At 45.2% G+C, this 22,080-nt stretch overlaps 1 protein-coding gene across 1 annotated transcript in view; it reads right to left on the bottom strand.

Moving 5' to 3' along the window:
* Positions 1 to 17,427, bottom strand: part of LOC112234306 (juxtaposed with another zinc finger protein 1) — a 40,929-nt gene extending 23,502 nt beyond the window's left edge. Inside the window, exon 1 of the mRNA XM_024402372.2 lies at positions 17,144 to 17,427. Within this exon, the coding sequence (XP_024258140.2) occupies positions 17,144 to 17,258 (115 nt within the window). The 5' untranslated portion in view covers positions 17,259 to 17,427. The remainder of the gene's footprint in view (positions 1 to 17,143) is intronic.
* Positions 17,428 to 22,080: the final 4,653 nt, after the last annotated feature.

Raw genomic sequence — 22,080 nt, 5'->3', positions numbered from 1 at the left:
CACAGTGCCACAGATAAAATGACTGCAGAGGAAACACTGAGCTCCCCAGTGCCAACCACATACATGTTACTTATTTGGTATATAATGTTGCCGCTACCGTCTCTTAAGACCGAAAATAACTTCTGGACATCAAGACTGCGATTACTCACTATGGACTGGTAGAATCCGACTTTTCCATTAAAGAGTCTTGACGAGGCCGACGCGAACGATATACTGCTTTCTCGGGAACAGGCCCATATCCCCGTCATTTGCGTGACGAGGAGGCGGAGAAAAAGGGGCCAAAGGGCAGGCTGCCTTCTGAGAATTCGTAGGCGATCGAATAAACCCCCAATTCCCTCCATTTTGCTAGCAAACGTGCAATCTTTGGAGAATAAAATCGATGACCTACGCGCAAGATTAAACTACCAAAGGGACATTCAAAACGGTAATATCTTATGCTTCACAGAGTCGTGGCTGAACAACGACACCATCAACATACTGCTGGCTGGTTATACGCTGTACCGGCAGGAACCTCGGCATCTGGTAAGACAAGGGGCGGGCGGACTATGCATTTTTGTAAATAACAGCTGGTGCACGATATCTAAGGAAGTCTCAAGCTATTGCTCGCCTGAGGTAGAGTATCTCATGAAAAGCTGTAGACCACACTATCTACCTAGAGAGTTTAACTGTCTACATACCACCACAATCAGAGGCTGGCACTAAGACAGCATTGAATGAGCTGTATTCCGCCATAAGCAAACAAGAAAACACCCACCCAGAGGGAGTGCTATTAGTAGCTGGGGACTTTAATGCAGGGAAACTTAAATCTGTTTTAATACATTTATATCAACATGTTAAATGTGCAACCAAAGGGGGGGAAATAAAATAATCTGGGCCGTCTTTACACCACACACAGAGACGCATACAAAGCTCTCCCTTGCCCTCCATTTGGCAAATCTGACAATAATTTTATCCTCCGGATTCCTGCTTACAAGCAAAAAAAATTAAACAGGAAGCACCAGTGACTAGATCAATAAAAAAACATGGTCAGATGAAACAGACGCTAAGCTACAGGACTGTTTTGCTAGCACAGACTGGAATATGTTCCGGGATTCTTCCGACGGCATTGAGGTGTACACCACATCAGTCATTGGCTTCATCAACAAGTGGATTGATTATGTTGTCCCCACAGTGACTGTACGTACATACCCCAACCAGAAGCCATGGATTACAGGCAACATCCGCACTGAGCTAAAGGCTAGTGCTGACGCTTTCAAGGAGCGGGACTCTATCCCGGAGGCTTATAAGAAATCCCGCTATGCCCTCTGACAAACCATCAAATTGGCAAAGCTTCAATACAGGACTAAGTTCAAATCATACTGCACTGGCTCTGATGCTCGTCAGATGTGGCAGGGTTAGCAAACCATTACAAACTACGAAGGGAAGCACAGCCAAGAGCTGCCCAGTGACACGAGCCTACCAGACAAGCTAAACTACTTCTATGCTCGTTTCGAGACAAATAACACTGAAACATGCATGAGAGCACCAGCTGTTCCGGAAGACTGTGTGATCACGCTCTCCGCAGCCAATGTGAGTAAAGACCTTAAAACAGGTCAACATTCACAAGGCCGCAGGGCCAGACGGATTACCAGAACGTGTACTGCAAACATGCGCTGACCAACTGGGGAGTGTCTTCACTGAAATTTTCAACCTCTCCCTGTCCGAGTCTGTAATACCAACATGTTTTAAGCAGACCACCATAGTGCCTGTGCCCAAGAACACAAAGTTAACCTGCCTAAATGACTACTAACCCGTAGCACTCACGTCTGTAGCCATGAAGTGTTTTTAAAGGCTGATCATGGCTCACATCAAGACCATTATCCCAGAAATGCTAGACCCACTCCAATTTGCATACCGCCCCAATAGATCCGCAGATGATGCAATCTCTATTGCACTCCACACTGCCCTTTCCTACCTGGACAAAAGTAACACCTATGTGAGAATGCTATTCATTGACTACAGCTCAGCGTTCAACACCATAGCGCCCTCAAAGCTTACTAAGCTAAGGACCCTGAGACTAAACACCTCCCTCTGCAACCGGATCCTGGACTTCCTGACAAGCCGCCCCCAGGTGGTAAGGGTAGGTAACAACACATTCGCCACACTGATCCTCAACACAGGGGCACCTTGGGTGCATGCTCAGTCCCCTCCTGTACTCCCTGTTCACTCATGACTGTACAGCCAGGCACGACTCCAACATCATCATTAAGTTTGCCGATGACACAACAGTGGTAGGCCTGATCACCGACAATGGCGAGACAGGCAATAGGGAGGAGGTCAGAGACCTGGCCGTGTGGTGCCAGGAACACAACCTCTCCCTCAACATGATCAAGACAAAGGAGATGATTGTGGACTACAGGAAAAAGAGGGCCTAGCACGCCCCCATTCTCATCAACGGGGCTGCAGTGGAGCAGGTTGAGAGCTTCAAGTTCCTTGCGGTCCACATCACCAACAAACTACCAACTGCTCGGCCTCCGAACGCAAGGCACTACAGAGGGTAGTGCGAATGGCCCAGTACATCACTGGGGCCAAGCTTTCTGCCATCCAGAACCTCTATATCAGGCAGTGGAGGAAAGCCCTAAACATTTTCAAAGACTCCAGCCACCCCAGTCATAAACTCTTCTCTCTGCAACTGCACGGCAAGCGGTACCGGAGCACCAAGTCTAGGTCCAAGATGCTTCTAAACAGCTTCTACCCCCAAACCATAGGACTCCTGAACATCTAATCAAATGGCTACCCAGACTATTTGCATTCCACCCCCCTCTCTCTTTTATGCTGCTGATCTCTCTTTTATTATCTATGCATAGTCACTTTAATAACTCTACTCTACTCTCTCAACTCTATGTACATATTACCTCAACTAACCGGTGCCATTGACTCACATTGACTCTGTACCGGTACCCCCCATATATAGTCTCGCTATTGTTATTTTGCTCTTTAATTACTTGTTAGTTTTATTTCTTATTGTTATCCATATTTATATAAACTGCATTGTTGGTTCAGGGCTGGTAAGTAAGCATTTCACTCTAAGGTTTTCACCTGTTATATTCGGCACTTGTGACTAATTACATTTGATTTGATGTTTCAGTATGGTTAGCATGTAGCTAGCATACAACAGACACTGAACCCTAATTGCTCCTGTAAGTCGCTCTGTATAAGAGTGTCTGATAAATTACTAAAATGTAAATGTTTCAGTATGGTTAGCATTTAGCTAGCATACGTACAGTTGAAGTCGGAAGTTTCCATACACTTTAGGTTGGAGTAATTAAACTCGTTTTCAACCACTCCACCAAAAAAAAATCAATTTAAAAAATATATATTTTTTATTTTACCCCCTTTTTCTCCCCAATTTTGTGGTATCCAATTGTTAGTAGCTACAATCTTGTCTCATCGCTACAACTCCTGTACGGGCTCGGGAGAGATGAAGGTTGAAAGTCATGCGTCCTCCAATACACAACCCAACCCAACTGCTTCTTAACACAGCGCGCATCCAACCCGGAAGCCAGCAACACCAATGTGTCGGAGGAAACACTGTGCACCTGGCAACCTTGGTTGGCGTGAACTGCGCCCGGCCAACCACAGGAGTTGCTGGTGCGCGATGAGACAAGGATATCGCTACCGGCCAAGCCCTCCCTAACCCGGACGACGCTATGCCAATTGTGCGTCGCCCCACGGACCTCCCGGTCGCGGCCGGTTCCACAAATTTCTTGTTAACAAACTATAGTTTTGGTAAGTCGGTGAGGACATCTACTTTTTAAATCACACAAGTAATTTTTCCAAAAATCGTTTACAGAAAGATTATCTCACTTATAATTCACTGTATCATAATTGCAGTGGATCAGAAGTGTACATACACTAAATTGACTGTGCCTTTAAACAGCTTGGAAAATTCCAGAAAATTATGTCATGGCTTTAGAAGCTTCTGATATGCTAATTGACATCATTTGAGTCAATTGGAGGTATACCTGTGGATGTATTTCATGATTCTATTATTCTGACATGTCACATTCTTAAAATAAAGTGGTGATCCTAACTGACCTAAGACAGGGAATTTTTACTCTGATTAAATGTCAGGAATTGTGAAAAACTGAGAAAAACTTTAAATACAGGGCACATTTGAAAAAGAGACCTAGGTTTTTCCTGTTAAAATAAAAGTACAAAAATAATTGTAATAATAAAGTATGTCAAGCAGAGATGGAAGAGGAAGTGAGACACCCCACTCACGGTTTATTTCTGGTTTAATGAAAGTCAGTGACCTAAGTAGAACATTCCCAGTTGCTATTAAATTGGTGTCTATGGGAGAGACACCCTGTTAAGTAGACCGGAACTGACCTTTTTTGTAAAGGTAAATGGCCTGAATTAACTATATGCATTTGTTCGCCATCTTTGTGTCAAGCTCCCCAATGCTAACAATATACTGCAGTATGTTTAATTATGGTTAACATGTAGCTAGCCTAGAACAATGCTTACCAATATCTTGAGGGGGGGGGATTATGTAAACCAGGTGCTGAGAAGGAGAGCAATAAATGTTCCCCAACTTTATGGCTTCCGTTCACCTAGCTGGACAGGAAGCAACTACACTCCTGATACCACCACTGTAACAAGAAGGGATACACACTTAGGGTGAATGCGTGCACACACACACACACACACACACACACACATACAGGTCTGTTAGTTCTATCATAACTAATATGTTGTATCATAGCTGTCACACTGGTCTAGTTCTCCCCTAAAGACAGTGTGTGTGAGCATGTGACTTTGTGTGTGTCTATATGGGTGTGTACCCGACTGTGTATAAGACCAGTAAGTTGGGAGCACAAGGGAGTCATAAATATACTCCAAATTAGCATTTCTGTCAATAAATCAGCTACACATCAAACAGAACTCTACTCATTTCAACACAACATTGCTTTTCTGACCAACAGTCTACTACTGCCTCCTACTGGTCAAAGATAAGGCCACACCAAATCAAATCTTATTGGTCACATACACATATTTAGCAGATGTTATTGCGGGTGTAGCGAAATGCTTGTAAAAAACATTCAGGGCTAATAGTGTAAGAAATAACACACCAAAAAAACAAAATACTGCAATGTTGCTACGGAGCTAGATGCAGAGCTGCCATGTCTGTCGGCGCCATCTTCCACCAGTATGTGTGTGTGTGTATGTGTGTGTGTGTGTGTGTGTGTGTGTCTAGCGTGGTGTGTGTGTGTGTGTGTGTGTGTGTGTCTAGCGGGTGTGTGTGTGTATGTGTGTATGTGTGTGTCTAGCGGGTGTGTCAAAGTAGGCCAAGAATGCAGCTCTTGTTTTCCAGACTGCTAATTAAGCCACAGAGAGTATTTTAATGTGTTTCTGAAGCAGCAGGCCACCGGATGGAGAGAGGGAAGGGAGAAAAAACGAGGAGAGTGGGGAAAGAGAGGGAGGGGAGAGGGGGGTACATCCCTCTATAATTAGACTTCCCAGTGCATGGTGAGGCGCTCTGGCCCTGCGACTTCCGACGGTGTGAGTGTGTATGTATGTGTATCGGGGTGGTGTATTTTCCATTCTTGGATACACTAATTGCCTCTTTACGCCCAGACAGGTAATTTGGAGCATACACATACAAAGGCACACACACACACACACGTTATTCTACCCTCGGGAGGCCCTAAAATATATTTCTATTCAATATCCTATTTTCCCTAACCCCTTACCATAACCACTTACCCTAATTCTAACACTAACCCTAACTCCTAAGCTTAAAATAGCCTTTGTCCTCAGAATTCTCCATGTTTTACTATCCTTGTAGGGAATAAGGGGGATTTTAGGTCCCCGCAATGATAGAAAAACCAACCCACTCACACACAAGGACACAGACTCCTTCCGTGTAGTGTCCCACCTCAGCATTGAGGGAGAGAGGAAATGTTAACCAACACACCAGGCATCAACAACAAACACAAACATGGACCCTGTTCAAATACTTATACAGTGCACCCTTCCTACCCTCCTCCCTTCGTGTCCTGGATTAAATCACTCATCTGACACTGACTAGGTTGACATGACTGGTTTAGTAAACTATGCTGTAGTGGAGTCATTGCTTTCACATCCAACACACGGTACGTAATCACACCAGACCACATACTCCAAAAATGTAGGTGAGAAAAAAACAACACAGAAAAGGAAGCCCCTCAACTACAGAGAAACACTCCAACGTTGTGAACAGAAACAGCAAATGGTGACATAGTCAGTAAGAGCTCAACAGAACAGTGAGAAGAAGAACAAGGTGCTATACTGACACCTTCTGGACATAGATGGATATGCAGGACCTATACCATCATTACATTATATTAGCAGAGTCTCAGATAAACAAGCTTAGCTTACAACATACAGCAGTAACTGAGAAAAGTTGTACTGGCAACATTTACCAATTTGGGAACCACTATTGATAAGTGGTGTGTGCTACTCTTTCTCTGTACCCCTCTCCCTCACACGCCTCCCCTCCTCTTTCTTCCCCTTCCCCCCCTCTCAATTCAATGGGCTTTATTGGCATGGGAAATATATGTTTATATTGCTAAAGCAAGTGAAATAATAAAAAAAAAATAAAAAACATTACACTCACAAAAGTTGCAAAGGAATAGAGACATTTCAATGTCATTATGGCTATATACAGTGTTGTAACAAGGTAGAACTGGTGGGAGAGGGGAAGTGGTGGTTTTAGGTAAGAGGCAGGTCTCTACTTGTTCAGGTAACAGAACACTGGTAGTCAGTCTGGCACACAGCTTGACAAGGATGACATCACTACATTCCTCTTCTCTGACTTCACACAGAGAGAGGGACACACAGAGAGGGAAAGACAGAAAGACCGATCTAACTTAGAGACACGATCATAGATGTAGCCTACATACAGGACAGTTATCGCAGAAACACTCACCCACACATGCAGGTACACACAGAGTCCTGAGGGCCCCTGAACGTCTGATCATTTCTCCCATATACTTCATGACTATGGTGGGATGGCACTTTGAAAGCAATAATTCTTTAGAGGAGGCACCGTTAATATTGATGGAGTTCCTTTTCAAAACACTGCAACACAAGCTTGCATGATGCCACTGAATAAACTCTATCAATGGTACTGTCGTTACAGCGGATGATGAACAGCATACTATTAGATTCTGACTCTAGAGGGCAGCGCCGTATCTCTAAATATGGACTTCCTGCTTGCTGCAGCTGAACGTGTCTGAGTCCTGGTGAAAATCTCAATTGGTTTTCCTCGCCTCTTTTTGGAAAAAAAGGTCAAAGGTAATGGAGGAGCAGCGGCGAGAAGATGAAACATGGAAACTAATGCACCTGTATGAAATGAGATTGTCCTCCAATCGCGCGTCATCAGACGGGACTCGAAAGAGTAAGTGACGGCACAGGAGGCAGATATCCTGACGACAACTTTAGCGAGCAAATAAACCTCCTCTACCCTCTGTTCTATTGGCGAAAGTAGTCACTAGAGAACAAGCTGGACAAGCTCCAGTTGGAGACTATCCTATCAACGGGACCTGAAGAACTGTAATATTCTATGTTCCTTGGAGTCGTGGCTGAAAAAGGACAAGGGTGATATACACTACATGCCCAAAGGTATGTGGACACACCTTCAAATTGCTGGATTTGTCCATTTCAGCCACACCCGTTGCTGACAGGTGTATAAAAATCACACACACCGCCATGCAATCTCCATAGACAAACATTGGCAGTATAATGGCCCGTACTAAAGAGCTCAGTGACTTTCAACGTGGCACCGTCATAGGATGCCACCTTTCCAACAAGTCAGTTCATCAAATTTCTGCCCTGCTAGAGCTGCCCCTGTAAAGTGTAAGTGCTGTTATTGAGAAGTGGAAATGTCTAGGAGCAAAACGGCTCAGCCGCAAAGTGGTAGGCCACACAAGCTCAATAGAACGGGACCGCAGTGATAAAGTGAGTAAAAATCACCTGTCCTCAGCTGCAACACTCACTACCGTGTTCCAAACTGCCTCTGGAGGCAACGTCAGCACAAGAACTGTTCGTTGGGAGATTTATGAAGTGGGTTTCCATGGCCGAGCAGCCACACACAAGCCTAAGATCACCATGCGCAATGCCAAGTGTCGGCTGGAATGGTGTAAAGCTCACCACCATTGGACTCTGGAGCAGTGGAAACGTGTTTTCTTGAGTGATGAATCACGCTTCACCATCTGGCAGTCTGACGGACGAATCTGGGTTTGGTGGATGCCAGCAGAACGCCACCTGCCCGAATGCCATAGTGCCAATTATCTCCACCGATGGACAACCGAACCGGGCATATCATCAATCTCCCCTGGTTGACAACCAAACCGGGCATATCATCAATCTCCCTGGTTGACAACCAAACCGGGCATATCATCAATCTCCCTGGTTGACAACCAAACCGGGCATATCATCAATCTCCCCTGGTTGACAACCAAACCGGGCATATCATCAATCTCCCTGGTTGACAACCAAACCGGGCATATCATCAATCTCCCTGGTTGACAACCAAACCGGGCATATCATCAATCTCCCTGGTTGACAACCAAACCGGGCATATCATCAATCTCCCCTGGTTGACAACCAAACCGGGCATATCATCAATCTCCCTGGTTGACAACCAAACCGGGCATATCATCAATCTCCCTGGTTGACAACCAAACCGGGCATATCATCAATCTCCCTGGTTGACAACCAAACCGGGCATATCATCAATCTCCCCTGGTTGACAACCAAACCGGTGGACATATCATCAATCTCCCTGGTGGACAACCAAACCGGGCATATCATCAATCTCCCTGGTGGACAACCAAACCGGTGGACATATCATCAATCTCCCTGGTGGACAACAGGGCAATATCATCAATCTCCCCTGGTGGACAACAGGGCAATATCATCAATCTCCCTGGTGGACAACAGGGCAATATCATCAATCTCCCTGGTGGACAACAGGGCAATATCATCAATCTCCCTGGTGGACAACAGGGCAATATCATCAATCTCCCTGGTGGACAACAGGGCAATATCATCAATCTCCCTGGTGGACAACAGGGCAATATCATCAATCTCCCTGGTGGACAACAGGGCAATATCATCAATCTCCCCTGGTGGACAACAGGGCAATATCATCAATCTCCCCTGGTGGACAACAGGGCAATATCATCAATCTCCCCTGGTGGACAACAGGGCAATATCATCAATCTCCCCTGGTGGACAACAGGGCATATCATCAATCTCCCCTGGTGGACAACAGGGCATATCATCAATCGGCGCAGTTAACCGGCGCCGACAGAGATGGCCGCCTCGCTTCGCGTTCCTAGGAAACTATGCAGTTTTTTGTTTTTTTACGTGTTATTTCTTACACTAGTACCCCAGGTCATCTTAGGTTTCATTACATACAGCCGAGAAGAACTACTGAATATAAGATCAGCGTCAACTCACCATCAGTACGACCAAGAATATGTTTTTCGCGACGCGGATCCTGTGTTCTGCCCTACAACCAGGACAACGGAGTGGATTACATGCAGCGACCCAAAAAAACGACTCAGAAAAAGAGGGAAACGAAGCGGTCTTCTGGTCAGACTCCGGAGACGGGCACACCGTGCACCACTCCCTAGCATTCTTCTTGCCAATGTCCAGTCTCTTGACAACAAGGTTGATGAAATCCGAGCAAGGGTAGCATTCCAGAGGGACATCAGAGACTGTAACGTTCTATGCTTCACGGAAACATGGCTAACTGGAGAGACGCTATCCGAAGCGGTGCAGCCAGCGGGTTTCTCCACGCATCGCGCCGACAGAAACAAACATCTTTCTGGTAAGAAGAGGGGCGGGGGCGTATGCCTCATGGCCAACGTGACATGGTGTGATGAAAGAAACATACAGGAACTCAAATCCTTCTGTTCACCTGATTTAGAATTCCTCACAATCAAATGTAGACCGCATTATCTACCAAGAGAATTCTCTTCGATTATAATCACAGCCGTATATATCCCCCCAAGCAGACACATCGATGGCTCTGAACGAACTTTATTTAACTCTCTGCAAACTGGAAACGATTTATCCGGAGGCTGCATTCATTGTAGCTGGGGATTTTAACAAGGCTAATCTGAAAACAAGACTCCCTAAATTTTATCAGCATATCGATTGCGCAACCAGGGGTGGAAAGACCCTGGATCATTGTTACTCTAACTTCCGCGACGCATATAAGGCCCTGCCCCGCCCCCTTTCGGAAAAGCTGACCACGACTCCATTTTGTTGATCCCTGCCTACAGACAGAAACTAAAACAAGAGGCTCCCACGCTGAGGTCTGTCCAACGCTGGTCCGACCAAGCTGACTCCACACTCCAAGACTGCTTCCATCACGTGGACTGGGAGATGTTTCGTATTGCGTCAGACAACAACATTGACGAATACGCTGATTCGGTGTGCGAGTTCATTAGAACGTGCGTTGAAGATGTCGTTCCCATAGCAACGATTAAAACATTTCCTAACCAGAAACCGTGGATTGATGGCAGCATTCGTGTGAAACTGAAGGCGCGAACCACTGCTTTTAAATCAGGGCAAGGTGTCTGGTAACATGACTGAATACAAACAGTGCAGCTATTCCCTCCGCAAGGCTATCAAACAAGCTAAGCGCCAGTACAGAAACAAAGTAGAATCTCAATTCAACGGCTCAGACACAAGAGGCATGTGGCAGGGTCTACAGTCAATCACGGACTACAGGAAGAAACCCAGCCCAGTCACGGACCAGGATGTCTTGCTCCCAGGCAGACTAAATAACTTTTTGCCCGCTTTGAGGACAATACAGTGCCACTGACACGGCCTGCAACGAAAACATGCGGTCTCTCCTTCACTGCAGCCGAAGTGAGTAAGACATTTAAACGTGTTAACCCTCGCAAGGCTGCAGGCCCAGACGGCATCCCCAGCCGCGCCCTCAGAGCATGCGCAGACCAGCTGGCCGGTGTGTTTACGGACATATTCAATCAATCCCTATACCAGTCTGCTGTTCCCACATGCTTCAAGAGGGCCACCATTGTTCCTGTTCCCAAGAAAGCTAAGGTAACTGAGCTAAACGACTACCGCCCCGTAGCACTCACATCCGTCATCATGAAGTGCTTTGAGAGACTAGTCAAGGACCATATCACCTCCACCCTACCTGACACCCTAGACCCACTCCAATTTGCTTACCGCCCAAATAGGTCCACAGACGATGCAATCTCAACCACACTGCACACTGCCCTAACCCATCTGGACAAGAGGAATACCTATGTGAGAATGCTGTTCATCGACTACAGCTCGGCATTCAACACCATAGTACCCTCCAAGCTCGTCATCAAGCTCGAGACCCTGGGTCTCGACCCCGCCCTGTGCAACTGGGTACTGGACTTCCTGACGGGCCGCCCCCAGGTGGTGAGGGTAGGCAACAACATCTCCTCCCCGCTGATCCTCAACACTGGGGCCCCACAAGGGTGCGTTCTGAGCCCTCTCCTGTACTCCCTGTTCACCCACGACTGCGTGGCCACGCACGCCTCCAACTCAATCATCAAGTTTGCGGACGACACAACAGTGGTAGGCTTGATTACCAACAACGACGAGACGGCCTACAGGGAGGAGGTGAGGGCCCTCGGAGTGTGGTGTCAGGAAAATAACCTCACACTCAACGTCAACAAAACTAAGGAGATGATTGTGGACTTCAGGAAACAGCAGAGGGAACACCCCCCCCATCCACATCGATGGAACAGTAGTGGAGAGGGTAGCAAGTTTTAAGTTCCTCGGCATACACATCACAGACAAACTGAATTGGTCCACTCACACAGACAGCATCGTGAGGAAGGCGCAGCAGCGCCTCTTCAACCTCAGGAGGCTGAAGAAATTCAGCTTGTCACCAAAAGCACTCACAAACGTCTACAGATGCACAATCGAGAGCATCCTGGCGGGCTGTATCACCGCCTGGTATGGCAACTGCACCGCCCTCAACCGTAAGGCTCTCCAGAGGGTAGTGAGGTCTGCACAACGCATCACCGGGGGCAAACTACCTGCCCTCCAGGACACCTACACCACCCGATGCTACAGGAAGGCCATAAAGATCATCAAGGACATCAACCACCCGAGCCACTGCCTGTTCACCCCGCTGTCATCCAGAAGGCGAGGTCAGTACAGGTGCATCAAAGCTGGGACCGAGAGACTGAAAAACAGCTTTTATCTCAAGGCCATCAGACTGTTAAACAGCCACCACTAACATTGAGTGGCTACTGCCAACACGCTGTCAATGACACTGACTCTACTCCAGCCACTTTAATAATGGGAATTGATGGGAAATTATGTAAATATATCACTAGCCACTTTAAACAATGCTACCTTATATAATGTTACTTACCCTACATTATTCATCTCATATGCATACGTAGATACTGTACTCTATATCATCGACTGCATCCTTATGTAATACATGTATCACTAGCCACTTTAACTATGCCACTTAGTTTACATACTCATCTCATATGTATATACTGTACTCGATATCATCTACTGTATCTTGCCTATGCTGCTCTGTACCATCACTCATTCATATATCCTTATGTACATATTCTTTATCCCCTTACACTGTGTATAAGACAGTAGTTTTTTGGAATTGTTAGTTAGATTACTTGTTCGTTATTACTGCATTGTCGGAACTAGAAGCACAAGCATTTCGCTACACTCGCATTAACATCTGCTAACCATGTGTATGTGACAAATAAAATTTGATTTGAATCTCCCCTGGTGGATAACAGGGCATATCATCAATCTCCCCTGGTGGACAACAGGGCATATCATCAATCTCCCCTGGTGGACAACAGGGCATATCATCAATCTCCCCTGGTGGACAACAGGGCATATCATCAATCTCCCCTGGTGGACAACCAGGATATCATCAATCTCCCCTGGTGGACAACCAGGATATCATCAATCTCCCCTGGTGGACAACCAGGATATCAGCAATTAAATGAGTCTGTTCGCCTGTACAGAGAATACTCCTCTTCTGTATTGTAGTTACTGATTGGGTAACAATTGAATGGCGGACAAGCTGCAGGGAAACAGCAGGAGAAGAACCAAAGCAAATAGAAACACACACACTCCTTGCTGGGTGGACAGATCTAATGAGAGTATTGATCTGATGATGTGTTATTAATGGGTCAGTCATTGTAGAGATGCAGCAGTAGGGTCAACTCATTGCCCCCACTGATCAGACTGGTGACACTTGTAGACTGTTTTGCATGGCTTATTGGGTTGCACAATGAGTTTATTGTTGACAGCTGTTGCATTTTAGCTAAGCCTAACCCTGACTATTTGCCTAACCCTACCCTCATTCTCCTAACCTGCCACGTTAATTGACCTGCCACCTCTCTTTCGTGTCGTCTGAGATTCCGAAAGATTGGAAAGCTGCTGCGGTCATCCCCCTCTTCAAAGGGGGTGACACTCTAGACCCAAACTGCTACAGACCTACAGTGCCTTGCGAAAGTATTCGGCCCCCTTGAACTTTGCGCCCTTTTGCCACATTTCAGGCTTCAAACATAAAGATATAAAACTGTATTTTTTTGTGAAGAATCAACAACAAGTGGGACACAATCATGAAGTGGAACGACATTTATTGGATATTTCAAACTTTTTTAACAAATCAAAAACTGAAAAATTGGGTGTGCAACCACCGACCATTTTGAATCCAACTGTACCTTCTCCGCTATGCAATCTGGTTTCAGAGCTGGTCATGGGTGCACCTCAGCCACGCTCAAGGTCCTAAACGACATCATAACCGCCATCGATTCGACTCTGTCAATCACCACATCCTCATCGGCAGACTCGATAGCCTTGGTTTCTCAAATGATTGCCTCGCCTGGTTCATCAACTATTTATTTGATAGAGTTCAGTGTGTCAAATCGGAGGGCCTATTGTCAGGGCCTCTGGCAGTCTCTATGGGGGTGCCACAGGGTTCAAATCTTGGGCCGACTCTCTTCTCTGTATACATCAATGATGTCGCTCTTGCTGCTGGTGAGTCTCTGATTCACCTCTACGCAGATGACACCATTCTGTATACTTCTGGCCCTTCTTTGGACACTGTGTTAACAACCCTACAGGCAAGCTTCAATGCCATACAACTCTCCTTCCGTGGCCTCCAACTGCTCTTAAATAGTAAAACTAAATGCATGCTTTTCAACCGATCACTGCCTGCACCTACCCGCCCGTCCAGCATCACTACTCTGGACGGTTCTGACTTAGAATATGTGGACAACTACAATTACCTAGGTGTCTGGTTAGACTGTAAACTCTCCTTCCTGACTCACATCAAACATCTCCAATCCAAAGTTAAATCTAGAATTGGCTTCCTATTTCGCAACAAAGCATCCTTCACTCATGCTGCCGAACATACCCTTGTAAAACTGAAAATCCTACCGATCCTCGACTTTGGCGATGTCATTTACAAAATAGCCTCCAATACCCTACTCAATAAATTGAATGCAGTCTATCACAGTGCCATCCGTTTTGTCACCAAAGCCCCATATACTACCCACCACTGCGACCTGTACGCTCTCGTTGGCTGGCCCTTGCTTCATACTCGTCGCCAAACCAACTGGCTCCAGGTCATCTACAACACCCTGCTAGGTAAAGTCCGCCCTCATCTCAGCTCACTGGGCACCATAGCAGCACCCACCTGTAGCACGCGCTCCAGCAGGTATATCTCTCTGGTCACCCCAAAACCAATTCCTCCTTTGGCCACCGCTCCTTCCAGTTCTCTGTTGCCAATGACTGGAACGAACTACAAAACCTCTGAAACTGGAAACTTATCTCCCTCAATAGCTTTAAGCACCAGCTGTCAGAGCAGCTCAAAGATTACTGCACCTGTACATAGCCCATCTATAATTTAGCCCAAACAACTACCTCTTCCCATACTGTATTTCTTTTGCTACTTTGCACATTACTCAGCAGGGTAGCCTAGTGGTTAGAGTGTTAGACTAGTAACCGAAAGGTTGCAAGTTCGAATCCCTGAGCTGACAAGGTACAAATCTGTCGTTCTGCCCCTGAACAGGCAGTTAACCCACTGTTCCTAGGCTGTCATTGAAAATAAGAATTTGTTCTTAACTGACTTGCCTAGTAAAATAAATTAAATTAAATAAAAAATTCCACTGCAGATCTACCATTCCAGTGTTTTACTTGCTATATTGTATTTACTTCGCCACCATGGTCTTTTTTTGTCTTTACCTCCCTTATCTCACCTCATTTGCTCACATTGTATATAGACTTATTTTTCTATTGTATTATCTGACTGTATGTTTGTTTTATTCCATGTCTAACTCTGTGTTGTTGTATGTGTCAAACTGCTTTGCTTTATCTTGGCCAGGTCGCAATTGTAAATGAGAACTTGTTCTCAACGTGCCTACCTGGTTAAATAAAGGTTAAATAAAAAAATTGTCCTAACCCTACCCTCATTCTCCTAACCTGCCACAAATAATTGTCCTAATCCTACCCTCATTCTCCTAACCTGCCACGTTAATTGTCCTAATCCTACCCTCATTCTCCTAACCTGCCACAATAATTGTCCTAACCCTACCCTCATTCTCCTAACCTGCCATGTTAATTGTCCTAACCTTACCCTCATTCTCCTAACCTGCCACGTTATTGTCCTAACCTGCTACGTAAACATTAAACTGACATGTGGTGCACCTGGCTATGGCTGGTCTAACCAATAATGGAGCGCTGATGTTACACCCCATCCCTGTTGATCCACCCGCTTATTTTGCAACGCCCACTTTCAGACTTTCAGACTTTTAGAAGTCTACAGTTAAATAAACATTGTACCGTTTCGTTGTTGCTGGCAAAAATACATATAGAAAGCGCAAAGAACTTTGCGGCCACAAGTATCTTAAAATTTTAGTTGACAACAAAATCATTTTATCAACTTTGACTTGCAAAGACACCTGATATGTAGGCTACTATATTAAACTAGAAAGATACCTGATATGTAGGCTACTATACTAAACTAGAAAGATACCTGATATGTAGGCTACTATACTAAACTAGAAAGATACCTGATATGTAGGCTACTATACTAAACTAGAAAGATACCTGATATGTAGGCTACTATACTAAACTAGAAAGATACCTGATATGTAGGCTACTATACTAAACTAGAAAGATACCTGATATGTAGGCTACTATACTAAACTAGAAAGATACCTGATATGTAGGCTACTATACTAAACTAGAAAGATACCTGATATGTAGGCTACTATACTAAACTAGAAAGATACCTGATATGTAGGCTACTATACTAAACTAGAAAGATACCTGATATGTAGGCTACTATACTAAACTAGAAAGATACCTGATATGTAGGCTACTATACTAAACTAGAAAGATACCTGATATGTAGGCTACTATACTAAACTAGAAAGATACCTGATGTAGGCTACTATACTAAACTAGAAAGATACCTGATATGTAGGCTACTATACTAAACTAGAAAGATACCTGATATGTAGGCTACTATACTAAACTAGAAAGATACCTGATATGTAGGCTACTATACTAAACTAGAAAGATACCTGATATGTAGGCTACTATACTAAACTAGCGGCATTTGGTCATCTAGGTGTGACCGAGTCCAATCAATTAACTATCATTTACACCTACATCATTTTTAAAAATACATTTCCAAGGTAAGAACGTCTGTGCGCATCGGGTGAGAATGTCAAGAGTAAATTCCCCTATTCTTATCCACAAGCAGTGCTCCGCTGCATTGCAACACGGGCCTAAACGTAAACACAGCGACCAATGCAAAACCTCTGCCTGGCTAGACACGGCTAGCTTAGCCACCTATGATAACGTTAGCTTTATAAATAGCTACACAATAATACAAAACTAAACTTATCCGAGGGAAAACTTGGTTTCCCCATTTTTATTCTGGACACAAAGACACCTAATACATTTATTTGCAGCGAGCCGAATCGGAAAATGTAACAGGCAGGCATTCCCCATAGCGGAATGAAATGGAACCGTGTTCTTCGAGCCTAGCATTAGCCTAGCTAGCTATGCAACCTCTCCTCTCTCTGTGACTCACCGATGTGATTGTCCTCGATGTGGACGATTAGCTCGGCCAGAGACTCGAACTGTAGCCCACAACCCCCGAACCTGCAGGAGTTGGAGAAGAAAGACGCGGCGGCGATGCCTGTCATGGTTGCTGGCTAGTGCATTCACTGGGAGTTCGGTAGCCGGGGCGGTGCGAGGCGGGCTTCGGGTCCGGGGAAGGAGCGGGGAGCAGTGTAGCAGACACCGGGCAGCCAGGCAGGACACAACAGCAGCTGGGGGAGCAGGGGGGACTGTGGGGGTAGAAGAGGGAGGGACGACGGCCTTACGTCATGTGTTTACCTGTTGCTTTTGTGAATGTATGTAAATGTTCCAGCGGGGAAGACTTTGCATTCCTCTCCAAAAATGTATTAACAAGGTTGTTGACTCACTAACGACTTGCGTGCTGTATGTCATGGAATAAATAATGGGTGGTAGGAATGAATAGCCTGGTTGTTGGATTCAGGCTTATTAAGCTACAATATTATGAATATGTTGTAGGCCTATCCTATTAATAAATGTATAGATAAATGTAATGACACACACATAGGCTTATAATATATGAATGAATCACTAGAATATCCATACTAGCTAGCCTAATAGTAAACAGTACCGCAACTGAGGCAACACTGTAGGTACGAACCACTAACCAGTCCTTCTTTGCTAAGGCAGACCCGGTTTAATTCAAACTCATATCACAACGACATATATAGTCCTACTCTGCAAAGCACGAGCAATACCATTGACCCAGGGCTAGAGAGAGAAAAAGAGATTGGCCTCAGGTCAAATCACCAGAGGGTCAGATTAACTCAACAATTTATTATAGGCTACATGTACTAGATTAGAATAGTCTGATTAGGATAAATTATATTAAGTCTTTACCATCTCACCCTTAGATTAAAGGTTCAGTGTGGAGCCTTAATGTCACCACAAATACAACCACATACATAACAATATGTCTGGGTTGGCGCCTTGTCTGGGTTGGTGCCCCCCCCTTGGGTTGTGCCATGGCGGAGATCTTTGTGGGCTATACTCGGCCTTGTCTCAGGATGGTAAGTTGGTGGTTGAAGATATCCCTCTAGTGGTGTGGGGGCTGTGCTTTGGCAAAGTGGGTGGGGTTATATCCTTCCTGTTTGGCCCTGTCTGGGGAGATCATCGGATGAGGCCACAGTGTCTCCTGACCCCTCCTGTCTCAGCCTCCAATATTTATGCTGCAGTAGTTTATGTGTCGGGGGGCTAGGGTCAGTTTGTTATATCTGGAGTACTTCTCCTGTCTTATCCGGTGTCCTGTGTGAATTTAAGTATGCTCTCTCTAATTCTCTCTTTCTTTCTCTCTCTCGGAGGACCTGAGCCCTAGGACCACCTGGCATGATGACTCCCTGCTGTCCCCAGTCCACCTGGCCGTGCTGCTGCTCCAGTTTCAACTGTTCTGCCTGCGGCTATGGAATCCTGACCTGTTCACCGGACATGCTACCTGTCCCAGACCTGCTGTTTTCAAATCTGTAGAGACAGCAGGAGTGGTAGAGATTCTCTTAATGATCGGCTATGAAGCCAACTGACATTTACTCCTGAGATGCTGACTTGCCTCACCCTTGACAACTACTGTGATTATTGTTATTTGACCATGCTGGTCATTTATGAACATTTGAACATATTGGCCATGTTCTGTTATAATCTCCACCCGGCACAGCCAGAAGAGGACTGGCCACCCCTCAAAGCCTGGTTCCTCTCTAGGTTTCTTCCTAGGTTTTGGCCTTTCTAGGGAGTTTTTCCTAGCCACCGTGCTTCTACACCTGCATTGCTTGCTGTTTGGGGTTTTAGGCTGGGTGTCTGTACAGCACTTTGAGATATCAGCTGATGTACGAAGGGCTATATAAATACATTTGATTTGATTTGATTTGAATAATGTGTGTGTGTGTTTGTGTGTGAAAGCATTAGAGGGATGTTACAGTAATGAAAGCATCAGCGTATTGACTAAGGTATCAATTATATCCATATGTTTAGTGATTAATGTTCCTCCATTATAAGCCTAAATGCAATAGAGGAGTGAGCTATGTGTGTTTGTGTGTGTGTGTCTGTGTGTGGGTTTGTTTGTGTGTGTGTGTGTCTGTGAGCGTGTGTTGGTTAGAGAGAGGGGAGAATGTCCATTAAATCATAGAGCTTGACCAACCAGGCCAGTGATCGATGGTTAATCGACCGTTAAACTGGGAGTCATAAACCACTGACCAGTGACTTCAGTCAACATCCCAAGGAACAGGGAACACAGCCACACATTTTCCAGGCTGCTTTCTGACCAAGCAAGCATGTGAACACACACACAAACACACAGACAAGCACACTACAATGCACACAAACAACACACCAGGCACTTGCAGTCACCAGTGGTGGAAACTACCGAAGTACAAATACTTTAAAGTACTACTTTAGGGATGGTATACATACTTTACTATTTATATTTTTGACAACTTTGACTTTTTTTTCAACTTTGACTTCACTACATTCCCAAACAATATAATGTACTTTTTACTCCATACATTTTCCCTGACGCCCAAAATTACTCGTTACATTTAGAATGGTTAGCAGGACAGGACAATGGTCCAATTTACACACTTATCAAGAGAACATCCCTGGTCATCGCTACTGCCTCTGATCTAGTGAACTCACTAAACAGAGAACATCCCTGGTCATCCCTAATGCCTCTGATCTAGTGAACTCACTAAACAGAGAACATCCCTGGTCATCCCTATCCTCTGATCTGCCTCACTGAGAACATCCCTGGTCATCGAACTCACTAAACAGAGAACATCCCTGGTCATCCCTAATGCCTCTGATCTAGTGAACTCACTAAACAGAGAACATCCCTGGTCATCCCTACTGCCTCTGATCTGGCGGACTCACTAAACAGAGAACATCCCTGGTCATCCCTACTGCCTCTGATCTGGGAGACTCACTAAACAGAGAACATCCCTGGTCATTCCTAGCCACCGTGCTTCTACACCTGCATTGCTTGCTGTTTGGGGTTTTAGGCTGGGTTTCTGTACAGCACTTTGAGATATCAGCTGATGTACGAAGGGCTATATAAATACATTTGATTTGATTTGATCCCTACTGCCTCTGATCTGGCGGACTCACTAAACAGAGAACATCCCTGGTCATCCCTACTGCCTCTGATCTGGGAGACTCACTAAACACAAAGGCTTCTTTTGTAAATGATGTCTGAGTGTTGGAGTGTGCCCTTGGCTATCCGTAAAAAAAATCTGGTTTGCATAATACAAGGAATGTGAAATAATTGTACTTTTGATACATAAGTATATTTTAACAATTACATTTACTTTTGATAATGAAGTATATTTAAAACCAAATACTTTAAGATTTTTACTGGATGTCATTTTCTATTAAGGTAACTTTACTTTTACTCAAGTATGAAAATTGTGTACTTTTCCCAGCACTGACAGTCACGGACTATGACATCACTGTAACACACACGCACATACATACACACACTGAATCACACAGATGTTCCATCACACACACACATCTACACAACCCCTCCTACATAAACATAGTGATATGGAGCACAGCCACACAGGCAGCTGTATTCCACACAGCCAACACATGGCTCACATCAGAGTTGTGTCAGTGACGCACAACCCTTAACACCATTGAGTAAATGTGAAATGCTATAATCTGTTGTTCTGGAGGGAGAGAGAAAAAGAGAGAGAGAGAACGGGAGAGACAGATGAGAGAGAGAGAGGTAAAGACAGAGAATGAGAGAGAACAAGAGAGAGAGAGAGAGGAGAGAAAGGGAGAGAGATGGAGAGAGAGAGGTAAAGACAGAGAGAGAATGAGAGAGAACAAGAGAGAGAGAGAGGAGAGAACAACTCAGCGAGAGACAGAGGGAAAAGAGAAAGACAGGGCAGTTTCAGTTTATGGCCGATGCCATGATCAGTGTATTTAGTCTATGAGGCCAGTGGCTGTGAACCCAGATTACAGTGGAGTTGGATAGATTATTACCGGGTAGGTTGGATTATCGCCGACAGATTTTGAGGCCCATTTAATGAGGCCAAGGACCAGACAGAGGAGTCAGATAAGGCATTAGAGGAGCAAAGACACTTGCACACCAACACACACATACACACCAACACTAGTGCTCAGCGATTAGTGCTTTTTGAGGTCGGTTTGGTTTTGGGTTCTATTTTTTTATTTTATTACATTAAACATGCAATATGTAACTTTTTGGGCAACCAACCAAATTCACATAGAAATGTCAGTTTTAGAGCTGTCATTCTCATTGAAAGATTCAGATTCAGATTGTTTAATAGTCACATGTACAGGTTATCTCGTGAGATTGCAGGGTACAGTGAAAATCTTAGGCTTGGAGCTCCAACATGCAGGACTAGTAAAATAAAAAAACAATAGAAATAGAACTATATAATAATAACAACAACAACAGTGATGAATAAATACATGTTCATTGTGGTGAAGTCAGAGTAAAGACTGTCGAGGGGGTGGGGGAAATGACCATAGGGGGAGCAGCAGGGGGAATGACCATGAACATTGAGGGGTGGAGTGGAATGGGGGAATGACATTGAGGGGATGGGCAGCAATGAACATTGAGGGGGTGGGGGGGAATGACCAAAGGGGAGCAGCAGTATGAACATTGAGGGGTGGGGGGGAATGACCATAGGGGGAGCAGCAGTATGAACATTGAGGGGTGGAGTGGAATGACCATAGGGGGCAGCAGGGGGGGGGGGAATGACCATAGGGGGAGCAGCAGTATGAACATTGAGGGGATGGGGGAATGGGGGTGAATGACCATAGGGGGAGCAGCAGTATGAACATTGAGGGGGTGGGGGAATGACCATAGGGGAGCAGCAGTATGAACATTGAGGGGGTGGGGTGGAATGACCATAGGGGGAGCAGGGGGTGGGG

Source organism: Oncorhynchus tshawytscha, linkage group LG31 (genome assembly GCF_018296145.1).
Source record: "Oncorhynchus tshawytscha isolate Ot180627B linkage group LG31, Otsh_v2.0, whole genome shotgun sequence".
In the NCBI taxonomy this organism is placed as follows: domain Eukaryota; kingdom Metazoa; phylum Chordata; class Actinopteri; order Salmoniformes; family Salmonidae; genus Oncorhynchus; species Oncorhynchus tshawytscha.
The sequence above is the reverse complement of the archived record's forward strand: the minus strand, read 5'-3'. Positions and strand labels throughout refer to the sequence as shown.